We start from the raw sequence: 14,976 nt of genomic DNA, 5'->3' as shown, positions 1-14,976 counted from the left end.
ATCTTGTTGTGCAGCCACGCACAGCCCCTAGTGTCTTGGGAGCGATGCTGAGAGCGTTTGATTTTCTTTTAAACAAAATCAGTGAAGACATTCGAGCTTCCCCTGGGTGTAATACAAGCCCTGACAATAGCAAAATCTTACACCACCTCTCTGGGACATCTCTCCCTGCACCCACACCGATTCTCTCCAAAAAAACACCTTCTGCAAAGGAAAGGGGCGGGAGAGAACTCGGGCATTGCTCGAGGCCCCTGACACAGCCTTCCTTTTTCCCCTCAGCACTGGCTTCCCTGCCACGAGTGCTCAGGTCCCGGAGGATCCCTGCGTGGCAGTGCTGAGCCCGGCTGTGCTGGACGTGCCCCCTGCGTGCGTGTGAGCAGCGTGCGAGCACACGGGGCTGGGGCTGCGGCGCCGCCTTACCCTCGGATGTCTGCAGCACCAGGGTCTTGCTGTACGGGCTGACTCCGGTTTTGTTGAAGGCTTTGACGCGGGCGCTGTACGTGCTGTTGAAGTGAAGCCCGTCCACCGTGCACATGGTCTCCTTCCCCACGTACACCTCCTGCCAAGCAAGCACAGGCGCGTGTCAGTGCCGGGACCCCCGCACCGCTGCCTGGGGCAGGTTTATGGGTACCGCATACTGCTAAAGTGGAGCAAAGTGGTTTGTTCCTTGACAATACCGTGCCATAAGAGCAGTTTCTGTAGGGGAAGGACATGCTGTTTGTATTTGTAAAGCATCGATCCCGGCCTGAATCCCAGAGGAACTGTGCCAGAGAGAGGAATTAATGCAGACGGCACGGGAGAGAGAAACATCCTTGCAGAAAGCAATTCTGCATGCTCTTGGGTGGCAGGATCAAAGCGTTCCTTGAAAGAAAACAAGGTGATTTCAGCAAAGGGCTGCTGATTCACTGGCGCGTCACGCTCCTGCTGCCAAAGGAACAACGCTGTGGAAGCAGAGACGGCGAACAAACACATCTACAGGCTACCGAAACATGTGGCTCATGAAACCTTCACTTGCAATTAGCAGATCCCACAACAAAGCTCTGAGGTTTGCTGCCCTTCGTGGTGTGGAAGGAGGTTCTGTACGGGGTTCTCACCCGCGTGGGAAAGCTTTGCTGCCCTGCTCCGACTCCAGAGCCTGCCCTGCTCTGCTGCCAGAGCTGCCAGGATGGTGCTGTGCTGTTCCCAGAAGGGGCAGCCAGTGCTCCCTGTCCTCCCAGGCATGTCCCTGGGGCTTGCAGAGCTGCCTGCAGGCTCCCCTGCAGAGCAGAGCAGGGCAGAGCAGGTCACTTCTGCCTCCCCAAAGACCCTGGCAGGTCAAGCAACGCACTGTGGGTGCCCTGACAAACTGACCGAGATGGGTGATGAGAAGCTAAAGGTGGCTCTTGGCACCCAAGGAGCCCTCCTGCAGCCGGTGTCCCATGAGAGGCAGTCGGCACTCCAAAGTCTCTGGGCAAATTAGGAGGGAAGGAATAATTGAGACCCTGGGGAATTGCCCTCACCTTGCTGGAGTGGCTCTGCTGAGCCTCGGGCTCCCCTAAATTGGCCTCCTGTGCCCTTCCCTCTCCAGGTCTCACCTGCTTTCTTCTGTCCTCACTCTGCTCCGGCTCCTGCCTAGCTAAGTTTCGTGTGGATGTATGCAGAAAACGCGATGGGCCGCTCGCTGCGCCTGCTCTCGGTGGATGTGAACACGCCGGGATAATTATCAGCGTGTCGGATCAGAAAAAAATCATATTTTAATTGTGTAATTACAGCAATTTAAAAGCCCTCAGGCCTTAAACACCTCTGCTTTCTGGCAGCTGGCAAACCATGAGACTTTTGTGGCAATTAGCATACCTCGCATGAAATATTTAGCAACCTACAAAGACAGAGCTTCAAACGGATTCTTTGCATTTGCAAGTCATATTGGTCACCGGGAAGGTATTTCTACCCCCTCAAATGACTTCAACCTCCCCAAAAAAAGCCCACGGCTTGTCTGCACCACAGCTGGGCACCCCAGCAGCCAAGTCTCACGTCTCCAAGGCAGGAGAGGACTTGCAAAAGGTCCGGGGAAGCTCTCCGGTCATTTCGAGGCCCCTGAGCACCTACCCTGAACTGGCCGCCGTTGCCGTCATCGAGCTCCAGGATGTAGCCCTCCACCTGCACCGTGGACAGGGGGGGCTGCTTCCAGGACAGCGTGGCGCTGTTGTTGTGGGTGCAGCACTCCTCCAGCTGCAGGATCGGCGGGGCCGGCACTGGAGAGGAAACTAAACACAAGTTAGTGTGACCCTGGCTGCTAGTGCCGCCGGGGGGGAGCACGGAGGATGGATTTAGTGCCTCGGGGCTCAACCAGCACTGCTCGGGGGTGTAAATGCAACCCCGCGGGTGAGAAGCAGAAAGAGCTGTTCTTCCAGGCAAGCTCCACCAAATTCCTCCACCCTCCAGCCTGGTGAAGCTGAGATTTCCCTGGAGTTTCTCTGCTTTCTTTTGGATTTATTTCTAACGCGTTTTGGAGAAACGTGGCAAAACAACAGTATACGGGGTGTGCCACTGCCCTGATTCATGTCCCAGCCCTGGGACACTCCCAGAAATGCTCTGCAGAGCTGGCTGCAGCAGGGTGCCTGGCCTTACCCGCGGCCCAGCACTAAGTGCTGCTGTTTTTCCACCAAATTCACTGCGGCAAAACAAGCGGTGCTCCAGCAGCAGAGACGAACGAGCCCTTGGGCCTTGCAGAATAGGTTGGGTCTGTCCTAAAAAGGGAGGCTACAGCTGCAAGACGCAGTGAAGAAGAGATGAGGGCGCCTCTCAGCAATGCCACTGTAGGGGGACGATGGCCCTCAGCTTGCCAAAAAGATTGGGGGTCCTCCCACGCTGTCCCCAGCAGAGCACCCGCTCCTGGGGGCCCCGGGGCTGCCCTCCCCTGCCAGCTCCCCCAGCAAACAGCTCTTGCTGCTGGACGCATCCCAAAAGAGGTGCAGAAGGCACAAGCACGTCAAGAGAGGTCTCTGAACAGCCACCGGTCGCTGCCCTCAGCCTCTGCGTGCCCCTGGTTGAAGCCAGGAGGCCGCGCACCCCACAGCCACCCATCGGGCGCTCAGGGGACGTAAAGGACTGCCAGGGCTCTTCCCGCTCACACCTGCAGTTGGGTATCTGCGTGTGTAACAGCCTGCTCCTGCTCTGCAAAGCAGCAAGAGGTAATGGGATGGCAGGGAAAGCCCCTGACACAGCCACTCCCCTGGAACATCCCATCATTGGACACTGCCTCCCAACCCTGCTCTAAGCAGTGCCGCTCATCCCCCCTCCTCTTCCTCACCGCCCCAAATCTGACGGGAGTCGGCAGGGAAGAAGACGTGGAGGGCCCAGACAAGACGTGGAGAAGCCAGGGGTGCTCAGGAAAGAAAAGACGGACTCAGTGGCTGAGGTTCCCCGCTCACCACCTCCTGCTGGGACTCCTCCACGTCCTGGGTAGGATCCTCAGCAGGAACAAGGAGGCTGGAAGGGGCCTCTGGAGATTGCCTGGTGCAAACCCTGGCTCAAAGCAAGGTCAGCTGGAGCAGGCTGCGCTGGGTCATACCCAAATGTGTTTTAAATATTTAGAAGGAAGGAGACTCCACCGCCTCCCTGTGCAACCTGCTCCTGTGCCCGACCACTCTCACAGTGAAAACAAACAAACAAACAAACAAAAAAACTAAAAAATTGAAAAAAAAAATCACCTTCCTGCTTAAAAGAGGAATTTCTTGCACTTCACTTTCTGGAGCTGGGCCAAAGACCCCCTGTAGCATCTGGCTCCTGGTTACCTGGACACCTGGGGACAATAGGTCTGATGCCGCTGCTGTCAGGGCCGCCCAGATGGAAAACAAATGTCTTACGTGGCTACTAAAGGCCCTTTCTTCACCGGTGCAGCCTGTGAGAGGTGGGGGTCTCACCACTGGTGGTCTCACACCCTGGATGTGCTAAGCTGGCCCCATCCTGACCTGTCCCTAGGTGCTGGTATTTGCTGTGGTACAGAGGACACATGGCACAGGACTGCTCCCAAAACAAGCCCCAGACCAGCAATGGGGATTGCAGGGAGGGCAAGCTGTGCTCTGCACTTCACCACCGAGAAACAGAGGCGAGGTTGATGTGGAGGCCTGGAGAAGGTCACGAAAGCCAGGCTGATTTCCATCCTTCCCACCTCAGCTCGCTGGGACGGGCAGAACCTCTCCTCTGCTCCCCGTCCCGCTGCGTGGAGGCGCTCGGCACGAGCAGGGGCGCCGGGCACACTCTTACCTTTCATCTGCACGAAGTCCAGCTGGTGGATGGACTGCAGCAGAGGGGCGTTGTCGAGGTTCAGGTCGAAGTCCGTGGTCATCCGGGGCGTGAGCGTCCCCTTTCCCCACTGGTCCTCGGTTAAGTGCACCCTCCTGATGAGCGCGTCCGAGATCTGGTGGCGAGGAGCAGCCTCAGCCACCGAGGTGCCGCCGGGGGCTGCGTGCTGAGGACCTGCCCTGCCCCTACCCTGCTCCCCAATTTCCCCGTGCCTCTTCTCACCCTCACTCCTCCGCTCCAGAGACCCCTGACCACCAGCTGCAACCCCCTGTTTCCGTGCTCAGAGCAACGCATGGCCCCATCCTGCTTCTGCTTCTGGCCTGCTGCTACCTGGAGAGGCCGCCCCTCGATTTTAGGGCTGGAAAAAACGGGGACACCGTCCTCGCTGTACCTGCCCTGCCTGCTGTACCGCCCCAGGGCTCCCGGCCGCGCACCGACCTGCAGGAAGCCGCTGGGGTCGTTCTCCTTGATGACCTCCAGGCAGTACTCCATCAGCCCCGTCGTCTGGCGCAGCTTGACCGTGCAGTGGGAAATCTGGTCTCGCACCACCTGCAGCGACAAGGAGAGCCGTGGTAACCCCGGCCGCAGGGCCGAGACCCCAGAAAAAAACAAAAAAAACAAAAAAAACAAAGCAGAAACGGCCAAAACTCGTTTACCAAACTCCAGATCCTCGAAAACCTGACGAACAACAGAAAGCCTCTTTTGGCCCGTAATTATTAACTCAGGTAATTATTCAAAGCGGTAGGGCAGTTCCTTGCTCCGCCGTGAATTAAGACAGCTTCCCACTGACAGCCTGCTAGCTCCGTGCACAGCAAACGCCCATCTCCAGAGCTACACAGCTGCTACTACAGCCTCCGTGGGGACGCCTCCGAGTGGAGCCACTGGGTGGTGGGTGAGGAGCAAGCCTGGTGTTTTGGTATTTCCAAGAGGAATGACCCCTCCACCTGCCCCAGCTCCAGTGCTGAGGGTGAGACTCGTGTGTTTGAGGTGCTCACCCCCCAGCGGCTGAGACGGACCATGCAGAATTGCCTCTTTTTTTTTCCCCCCAGGCTGCAGAGGAGCCTGGAGATGAGCTCAGAGGGACAGGACTGCTGCCCAGGGACACGAATCCTTCGGGCAGGGCTCTGGCAGGAGGAGGCGAATCCCTCTGGCAGGGGGAGGCAGCAGGGCAGTCAGTGGGACTGCTGCCCACGAAGACGGCGGGCAGCCAGGGCTGGTTAGGGGTGGGAGACGGGCACCGTGGCTCAGGAAGAGAGAGTTTAGGCTTTAGAGGGAAGTGCCCACGGAAATAAAAAATGTTTTATCTTCTGAAAGAGCTTTAAAGCTGCGTGAAGTTCTCCACTAGGACTGAACGAAGCTGCACAGCTCCGGGGATCACAGCTAGCCAGGGTGTTAGAGGCAGTGCGGGTGAGCTTCCCACCAGCAGCCGATGGAAAAGGCTGCACTAAGCAGCCATTAAAATTTGGGAAAGCACAGCTATGTCTCCGTCACAGCAGCCGGTGAATCCCGTGTTAAAATAACCCCCTGGGCTGAGTGCCCCCCCTGCAGCCAGCCGTGCTGCTGGGAGGGAGGCAGAGCTGCAATGAGGCACGTGTCAGCCCCCTGCGGCAAACGAGCCCGGGCTTCCACGGGGGCAATGACTCCTGCAGGGCAATCAATCAGCTCACGCGTTGCTTAATTATAACTTAATCACCTCCACTTAATCACCTAGCAGGAAGAAAAGAACCGTACGCCCTGCAACTTGGGACAATGCATCTGAAATGCTGTGAAACACGTTCCTGGCTGGCTCCTGGTTTTTAGGGGGTTGCTGTTTGCAAGGACAGCCCTTGCTGCTTTGGGGACAGGGCTGCAGGAGCAGCAGCAGGAGCAGCAGCAGCAGCAGGAGCAGCAGCAGCAGCAGCAGGAGCAGCAGCAGCAGCAGCAGCAGGAGCAGCAGCAGCAGCAGCAGGAGCAGCAGCAGCAGCAGCAGCAGCAGCAGCAGCAGCAGGAGCAGCAGCAGCAGCAGCAGCAGCAGCAGCACACGCCGGTGTGCCAGGCTGGCGAGGCAGCAGGGGGAGCTCCCATCTTGTCCTCCAGACCGAGAAGCGTGTGCGGAGGCGTGCGGAGATGCTGGAGAGCTCAGAGACCAGGCAGGAGAGAAGCGCACGCTCGTTTTGGCCTCGAATGCTTCCATTAGAGGGAAGAAGAGTTCATTCGCTGCCAGTTTTTAACACTCGAGTGCACCGGAATGGCTCTGCTGGCACGGAGCGGAGGCATCAGCCGCTCCTGGAGAGCTGGACTCCTACGCTCCCTCTTTGGCTGCTCCAGCGCCTTTTTCCAGAAGCGTGGGCAAGCCCCTGGACCTCCTTTCCCAGTCCTTTGGGGCACGATCCAGAAGGTGCAGGGGGGGTGCAAAGCCTCACAGCAACCCCTGCCACGCAGAGCAAAGCCCCTTGCATCAATCTGAGCAATTTGCCTAGGGAGAGGGGGATTTTTCTGGCCCTGCTCTTGCAAGGGTTGGATGTTGGGTCTCTGAGCTGCGAGCTGTGCTGCTAGCTGGGCACTGAGGAAGAGCCCAGCCCGCGGTTTACCTTCCTGTTAGAGAACACCCTGCTGGCTCCCCCAGCACCGGTCACCTGTTTGGGAATAGGATGGGGTCACAGTCACTGCTCCAGGGTCTGTGAGACCTGCGGGACCTCCTGGCGCTGTGGGGAGGGAGCTGGGAGATGGTGACAGCAGCCCCAGCTCTGCTCCTCTGCCCTGCCCGCTCCGCAGCCGCAGGGTGAGGCGAGGCCAGCGCCAGCCAGCTCCTCCTGCACGAGGGGCTGCAGGAAGGCCAGTTAATTACCGGGCTTCCAGGCAGATAATCCCTGCTAACAGAGGTCAGGGCATCCTTCGTAGCGGGGCTGCTGGGCACGCACCGCCCTCGCCTTGCAGCTCGCCCTGCTTGCTGCCTGGGCAGCGGCTGGGCAGGGCATCCTGCCAGCACCCGAACCTCCCATCCGGGTGATCCTGCCCTTCTGCAGCTCTGTGATCCCATTTGGGGATGGAGAACTTCTTCATCTGGAGAACCAGAGCGTGAAGCAGCGGTTTGATTGCAGTGCAAACCCAGCAGGCGAGCTGACAGCAGAAAGCCCCGGTCCCTTCACCACCACCAAAGGGTTTCCAAGCCAGGAGGACGGATCCTGGGTTGGGACCTAGTGGGGTTTTGTGGCTCTACAGCAGCCAGGGAACAGCTTTGATGCAGACAGGACAGTGAGACCCCATGAATTGGTTTGACCAAGAAACAAAAAGTTTTAAAAATAAGACACAAACGCCCCCCTGTAGGCTAAAACCCACTGGGGGCAGTGAAGCCCGTGGGATTTCCATATGGCTGTGAACATCCCGTGGTTGTCAGGTATCTGCTGCTGTCACCTGGCATTTCCACTGCGTGGGGCATCTCAGCTCCTCGTTACCCCAGAAATGAAGTATTCCCATTAAATACCAGAGGAGGTGATTCCAGAGCTGAAGGCAAAATCTGGAAGATCCTCAAGCCTTTGGCTTGTGCAAGGGGATAAAGCCAGTGGCTGGGCAGCTTGAGGAGAACCCAAAGGGCTTGTGACATCCACCAGATCGCCAGGAAAACCAGCCTGCCCTAGGCTGTGCAGGGAAGTCGGTAGTTTGCAGAGCTCTGCTGGAACCCAGAGGTAGCACAACCGCTGAGCGGTGGCATCTTCTGGGAAAAGGCTAGCAGGGCACCATGCTCGGCTGGCGAGGGGATTTGGGCAGCTCCACACATTTCATTTCTGGTCGTTTTTATGTCTTTTTTTTTTTTTTTTTCCCCTTTGCATGTCAAAGGAGGCAACAGGCAGGAGCTGGTTACTAATTACAGCCTATAAAAAGGGCGTTCGCTGTGCACTCACAGCACCTCACCGCTGCCTTAAAATAGGACATTTATTTCAAGAGCTTTTCTTCCCTGCAAGATGATATTAACTATAATTTACATCTTAATACAGCTCCTGGAAGGCAGTAACACCTGTGCTCATCTCTACCTAAACGTCTTCCTCACCCTCCTCCTCTCTCAGCACTTGGCTAGATTTGTGGTGTTCAGGGCACCCAACCTCACATGAACCTTGGCTCCGGTGCCCGGGATGAGCCCTGCTGGGGACTGTAATCCCATAAGAAGGGTCATGGACCAGCATTTCAGCTCTGGAGACACAGATATGTACAGTGCTATGGACAGGAGGTCCAGGAGCTCAGTGGCTTTGATGTTACCCTTGGAATTTTGTCCTGGGACAACCCTGCAGGGAACTTGTATGGCCCCGGCTCAATCCAGCCCGAGCTGTAGGGGAACTTGGGGAACAGTCCTTTGGAAACCAGGGCCAGCCACGAGGAGCAGAACAGACAAGGAGATTAAAACCCGGCCACGCTGCTCCTTCGGATGCTGTTTGTTAAAGCCTGGCTCTTCGTCTGAATCCAAGCCCGGGGGGAGGTTTGGGAAAGGCAACGAGGTTTGGGAAAGGCAGGGAGGTTTGGGAAAGGCAGGGGGGTTTGGGAAAGGCAGGGGGGTTTGGGAAAGGCAGGGGGGTTTGGGAAAGGCAGCGGGGTTTGGGAAAGGCAGAGGGGTTTGGGAAAGGCAACGAGGTTTGGGAAAGGCAGCGGGGTTTGGGAAAGGCGGGGTGGTTTGGGAAAGGCAGGGAGGTTTGGGAAAGGCAACGAGGTTTGGGAAAGGCAGGGGGGTTTGGGAAAGGCAGGGAGGTTTGGGAAAGGCGGGGGGGGTTGGGAAAGGCAGCGGGGTTTGGGAAAGGCAGCGGGGTTTGGGAAAGGCAGGGGGGGTTGGGAAAGGCAGGGGGGGTTGGGAAAGGCAGGGGGGCTTGGGAAAGGCAGGGGGGGTTGGGAAAGGCAGCGAGATGTCCCTCCCAAGTTCATTTCCCCCCTCTGGAGCAATTAGTGCTGGCCCACGGGCAGCCCTGGACCGGTGCCTGCCTGCACCAAATGTGTGTCAAGCAGAAGTAGGTCAGCCCCGAAGCCGAGCTGACCCCAGCTACGGGTGCTCCACCAGGAGCTTGGGCTCGGCGGTGACAGGCGCCGGTGGCCCGGTGCCAGCTGGCAGGCCCTGTCCCTTCGTGCCCCTCGTCCTCGTGCCCTCCCGTGCCGTGATGGCCACCCTCCCATGGTGGCCACCCTTGCCTTGAAAGCAGGCAAGACCCTCTCTGTCCCTGTCCCCAGGCCAGCGGGGAAGGGTGTGCAGAGGCTGTGCGCCCCAGCCCGACAGTGCCGAAGCCACGGGAGGTAAACGTCACCGTGCAGGACTCTAGCTGGCCCTTGGGAGGGTCAGGGATGTACAGCTCTCCCCATCCAAGCCTACAGCAACATACAGCATGCATTACTTACCCCTGCCTTCAAGAATTAAAAGGGAAAATAAAAGAATTTCAGGCTAAAAATCTGACCCCACTGTATGGGCTGAAGTGCAGAGGGGAACAGATTCTGGATTTTAAACAGCAGCCACCGTGATGGTGCTGAGTAACGCTGCAGGAAGCAGGCGATGCGGGACGAGCTGTGGGAAGCAGCCTCCTTCCTTCCCCTGGCCTGCGTGTGAGCGGCCTCTGCGGGTTGTGCAGAGCAGGAAAACTGCTTCGTGCTGCCTGGCTTTGTGAGAGGGTAATTAACCGTGCCCCAAACGGGAAGAGTGAAAGAGAGCCCGCTGGGCGCAGCGGTCCTGCACCTACAGGACGGGCAGGCGGCGTGGCACTGCCTGCTCGGGCTGTGCTTCGGTGTCAGACAGCGAGCACCGAGGCAGGGCTCAGCCCCACGAAGCTGCTCTCATGCTGTGGTCCAGCTGGACCCACGCGGGATCCACGGGGTTTAAGCAGGGATCAGAGCCTAATGCCGCATCGCACGCCCACCTGCCCTGCCGGGGACTTTGCAGGAAGGCTGGGGACAAGGGAGAGGGGCAGCAAGGAGCGAGGAGCAGAACTGAAAATGGAGAGACTCCTGCTCCTGCCTGGTGACAGAACTGGCATCTCGTGACACCGAGTGCCCCAGGGTCACAGCTCGTGCTGAAACCAGCAGCAGTTACAGCACTCCGCATCCTGCAGGAGCGGGCTGGTAGCTCAGAAGCAACGTGGGACACGGACAAGGTCATCTAACAGTCTGTGGATGCTGTACAGAGGGCTCTAATGACCTAATGACTGCTAATTGGCCCGCTAATGGAGTGATTCAGTGGGAACTACTACCTGGAGGAAGCAGCACTTTGCTCAGGGCCCGTCATGCTGGGAGTGGGTTGAGCACCTGCAGCCAAAGGGAACTCGGCTGATGTGCAAAGCAGGGTGAGAAAAGCAGCTTCACGGTGACCTCCCTGCTCTTCACCCCAAAAACAGCGTCGTGGTCCTGGTCCCGGGCTGGTGGCAGCCCTGCAGAAAGCTCTCCGACCGCCCGAGCTGGCGGGCAGGGCTCACCTTCAGCTTGTGCTCGTGCTCCTTGTTGACCCGGGACAGCAGCTGGGCTTTCCTCCTGTTGAGGGCGTCGATGAGGGCATCACACTGGGCCACCAGGCAGGCCTCGAACTCCACGCTGTTCTCCTGCGGGTCAGAGCAAAGCGTCACAGCCCGGGGCGCTTCTCCGTTTCAGCTGGGAAGCAGGATTTATTTTTGACATGGCAAAGGCCATTCTTATATGTACAGCCATGGCTCTGCAACACACCAATCTGTAGCGTCAGTGCATGGAGTGCTTACACCTCTGCCTCACGGCAAACGGAGTAGGGGCAGGTGAGGAACAGGTTTGGTCCACCCTACCATGGCCTTGGGTCTGGGTACGGCAGAGACAAGGTCACTGCTGGGGGGCAGAGCCATAATGCCAGCTGGGTGGCTTTGGGAGGAGCAGTTTTTGGGAAGGCTGCAGGGGTCTGCTATGTAAAGAGGCAGGTGCTGATGGCGGGCCCCTTTGGGAGAGGATTCCCACAAACCAAGGTGGGGAGATGGGGCAGAAGATCCCCAGAACGGCTGCTCCTCCACCGGGAGACACGGTACCTGGATTTGCTGCACCATGTTGCGGAGCTGGACCAGGAACTCTTTTGCCTCCTTGGCTCTGTCTGACAGCCCGTTCAGGGCCTGGGAAAGCTGGCTCTGCGGGGGGAAGAAAGAGCAGGGTCATTTCCATGTCCTGGCCTCGTCCTTGTGCTGGAGCAGCCGACGTGGGTGCCGTTTGGGCTGGGCACGGCGTGCGGTCCCAGCGCCGCCTTCCAGGGGCGCGCAGCCTTCAGCAGCCTGCGGAGGTGTCCTTCTGCCCCCGCTGCCCTGGGGGTGGGAAGGGGAGAAGGAGGGTTAGCCGTCATCTCAGAGGCCCTGGCTTTGGGAGGCACAGACCTGGTGTCCCCCTGCTCCAGAGGTGGTCACGGACACGCCACAGCCATCTCCAGGCGAGCCAGCCGCTGCCCCCTCCGGGTCTGTGCTCGCTGGGGAGCCAGGCACCAGAAATCCTGCAGGGTCTGACCTCTGTGCTGGGGATGATCGGCAAAAGGCCACCCGAATCAGCCCGAAAATAACCCGATCCCCACGGGAACCAAGGTCAAACAGGGTCCTGCCTGCCCCTGCCTCCGCCGGCGCGAGGGCACATCGCTGCCTGCCCCAGCCGCTGCTGAGGGGCGTAACGCAGCGATGTAACGCTAATGCCACGGGCTTTTCATCTTCATCTTTGCAAACATTCACTCAGATCCCCTCTGCTGCGATTTCACTAAGTTGTTATGTCAGGAGCTGGGCAAAGCACCTGTGAGAAGTTACCTCTCGGAGAGATTTCGCATTTTGGGGGCTGCAAACAGCACGCGGGCTTTAGGGTGGAGATGTCCCCAGACCTCCAAAACCTAACCCTCCGTGGTCATGCTGTTGTGCTCCCGGGGATGTGGCAGGGGCAGAGGGAGGAGGTGGGATGGACGGCTGTCGAAGAGAGCAGGGAGCAGCGAGAGGCAGGCGTTCAGTGGCCCAGAAAACGACCTTGCCGCTGCCTCCCCCGGAGATGTTAATATAACCCTAGCGATTTCTGCGCTTCCTTGGTAATTTGTCGTGCCCGAGTCATTAAGGATGCGGAGCTAATCAGCGAATGCATCTCTAATAAAAATGGGATTGCTAAGTCAGCTCAGCAGCCTGCCTGGCTCCTCGCCCCGAGTCAAGGGCTGCAGGAGCGGCACTGCCACTGCTGCTCCCTGCGGGGACAACCCCGGCGAGATCCCGTCCCCTCCCCTACAAAACCCCGCAAAAATCCCCGTGGCTCCTGGCCTGAGCTCACGTCTCCCCCCGTGCACAGCTCCAGCCCTGCCGGGTTTAGGGAACAGCTTGGCACGGTGCTTTGCTGGGGGCTGAGCACCGCAGGGCTCTGTTCCTCAATACGGCAGGCAGCTAATACAGGAAAGCAGCGGGAGTTTGGGAGGTTTACAAGCTCCTCATTAAAATTGCAGCGCGGTGTGGTTTGTTTTTTTTTTTTTCCTCCTTTCACAAAGCCTTCAGAAAGCTGTTTTTTAATATCAACATACGTTTCGGAAAAAAAAAAAAAAAAAGGGATCTTTATCTCAGCATAACTCTTTGAGGCTCTCCTAATGGGCAAACGCTTTAAATGTGCCCTTAAAATTTAATGAGAGCTCTGCGCTGCCCGCGGGTAGGTCACCGAATGAAGCAGCTTTCACAGCGCAGAGACCTCAGCCCTGTCCACGAGAGGCCGGGCTCTGTTTCGAGGAGGCAAAGGTCTCCTGGAAGACCCCAGAGCAGCGAGCGGGTCTGCTGCCTCCTGGGCCCTGCACCACGGCAGGGCCATAGGGACTGTTGCGAGCGCCTTCCCCGGGGATGCCAGCAGCCTGGGCGATGTCCTGCCTCCTGGGTAGGCTCAAAATCCGAAAAGCTCCTCCATGGGCAGCACAGACCGCAGGTGCTGGTGTCCTCTGGCCTTTTATCTTCCTTCCCGCCTCTCCATGCTCCTCCCAGCTCCCTCTCGTGTCCCCAGGACCCCTCTGCTCCCCGGATACCATCTCAGCTCCCTCCCGTGTCCCTGGGCTCCTGCAGCTGGGAGCAGGGTGTCCCATCGCAGCCCCCTAGGAAAGCTCTCTGGGTAGGAGCAGAGCCACCACAACCCTCCAGCTGTGCACGTTTCCCAGCAAGTGGGAGAAGCAGACGGTCCGCCGCCTGCAGGCTCCCTCCCGAGCTCTTGCTGCATCCCCAAATGCCTCCCACGTGCGCGGCTCCCCGGCAGGGCGAGCTCTCAGCCTGCGCAGCCCCAGGCTGCCGGGCATCCCCGGCAAACATCGCGCTGCATCCCTGCTGGGGATGCACCCATCTGGGGGCTCGGAGCTGCGAGCCATCGTGGTTAGCCCATTAAACGCTGTCAATTAATGCTACATGACAACGCAGCGTGTATGGGAACGTGCGCAGGGGCTCGCAGGCACGCCTGGATGTGTGCAGCGCAGCGCCGCAGGCGCGGTGACGACGTGATTCACGGCCGCGGGACACAGAGAAAACAAGTCCTTCTGTCTCCTGTTATTCTGCTTGTAACTCGGGGGCTGTGGAGAGAAATTAAACGGCCTGACTGGGGCCGTAAATCCTCCAGGTACCTTCCTGGAAAGCCATTACCCTTGGAGCACACCCAAGCTTTAACGCAGCCTGTCGCTTCGGAGGAGGATTTCACCACTGCGCACAAGGGGCAGAGGTTTTCTGCAAGAAAACAAGGAGGCAGCTTGCAGGAACCCCACGGAGGGAGCGAGGGAGAGATGGATGAGCGAGGCTGGGGGCGATGAAGGCTCACGCTGAGGTCTTGAAGGGCTGGGGCTGGAGAGACGGGCTGGGGGATGCTCTGGCAGGGCAGCAGAGGGGCTGCAACCCTGCTGCTGCCCCCAGCCTGGCAGCCTGGAGCCTGCCCTCCTGCAGGCAGCAAGATGCCGGGAAGGTTTCTGACCTGCTGGAGAGGTTTCCCCTCCCGGGGAAATGCTGATCTTTGCATCTTCATGTGGAAAGGAACCATCGGGCGAAACCTCCCGGGCTTCTTGGGGTTTCTCGGGGCCCCGAAGCCTGCCCTGGGACTGGTGCCTGCCAGCAGGGCCGGGAAGGTGGATGGAGACCCAAATCCTCTGCAGCACGGGGTGGCAGCCTGCTTGCATGTGCAGGACCAGAGCCTCACCCCAGCTAGCACAGGCAGGGAATTAATGAGTATGAAATGCAGAAAAACATCACCTAGCGCAGTCCTAAAATCAAGCGCATCTGTTCTTCCCAGAAAGCAGCCCTCCGTTACTGATGCTCTTGTTTCAAAGCAGCAAGAGGAGACCTCAGTAGCTCACATTAGCATTAATGGGAGTTAAGCGCTTCAATCTCTGTCCCCGAAGCACTCGGGAGAGAATCCGTCCCTTTTCTGTGCGCACTGATAGCTCTGCAGCCCTCCTTCCCAGGCACGGCTCACAACGGGATTTCTGCCAGCCTTTGGCTCCCCCCTCCCAAAGCACGGATGAGTGCAGTGGGGTGCAGAGAGCCGGGGGCTCCCTAGGGCTGAGCAGGCTCCCCGCAGCCACAAAAACGGCAGGAAAGCACCATTTTCGCCTCCTCAGCATCCCTCGGAAGGAGCCGGCCTGGTTCTCCTCCTGTACAACCCAGCTGCCACCAGCGGAGGTGATCCGGGTTCACCTGGAGGCGATAACTGCTGCCACCCCAGGAGAGAAAACTCACCCCAGATAACTCCTGGTGTACGCTGAGAGCCCAGGACCTGCTC

At 58.6% G+C, this 14,976-nt stretch overlaps 1 protein-coding gene across 21 annotated transcripts in view; it reads right to left on the bottom strand.

Annotated features, from left to right (window-relative positions):
* The window catches only part of TRIM9 (tripartite motif containing 9), a 45,605-nt gene that overhangs the window by 9,255 nt on the left and 21,374 nt on the right, over window positions 1-14,976 (bottom strand). For 11 of the 21 annotated variants that reach the window (XM_035551283.2, XM_050710787.1, XM_050710781.1 and 8 more), the window contains exons 2-7: window positions 11,268-11,363; window positions 10,698-10,820; window positions 4,720-4,830; window positions 4,243-4,396; window positions 2,083-2,240; window positions 418-556 (exon numbers count right to left, since the gene is read on the bottom strand). In XM_035551283.2, coding sequence (XP_035407176.1) covers window positions 418-556; window positions 2,083-2,240; window positions 4,243-4,396; window positions 4,720-4,830; window positions 10,698-10,820; window positions 11,268-11,363 — 781 coding nt within the window. Of the gene's footprint in view, window positions 1-390; window positions 557-2,082; window positions 2,241-4,242; window positions 4,397-4,719; window positions 4,831-10,697; window positions 10,821-11,267; window positions 11,364-14,976 lie in introns of all 21 variants that reach the window. The other 10 variants (XM_050710782.1, XM_050710785.1, XM_050710789.1 and 7 more) reach the window with 6 other exon arrangements.

The sequence above is a fragment of the Cygnus atratus genome, chromosome 5 (assembly GCF_013377495.2).
Source record: "Cygnus atratus isolate AKBS03 ecotype Queensland, Australia chromosome 5, CAtr_DNAZoo_HiC_assembly, whole genome shotgun sequence".
In the NCBI taxonomy this organism is placed as follows: domain Eukaryota; kingdom Metazoa; phylum Chordata; class Aves; order Anseriformes; family Anatidae; genus Cygnus; species Cygnus atratus.
The sequence above is the reverse complement of the archived record's forward strand: the minus strand, read 5'-3'. Positions and strand labels throughout refer to the sequence as shown.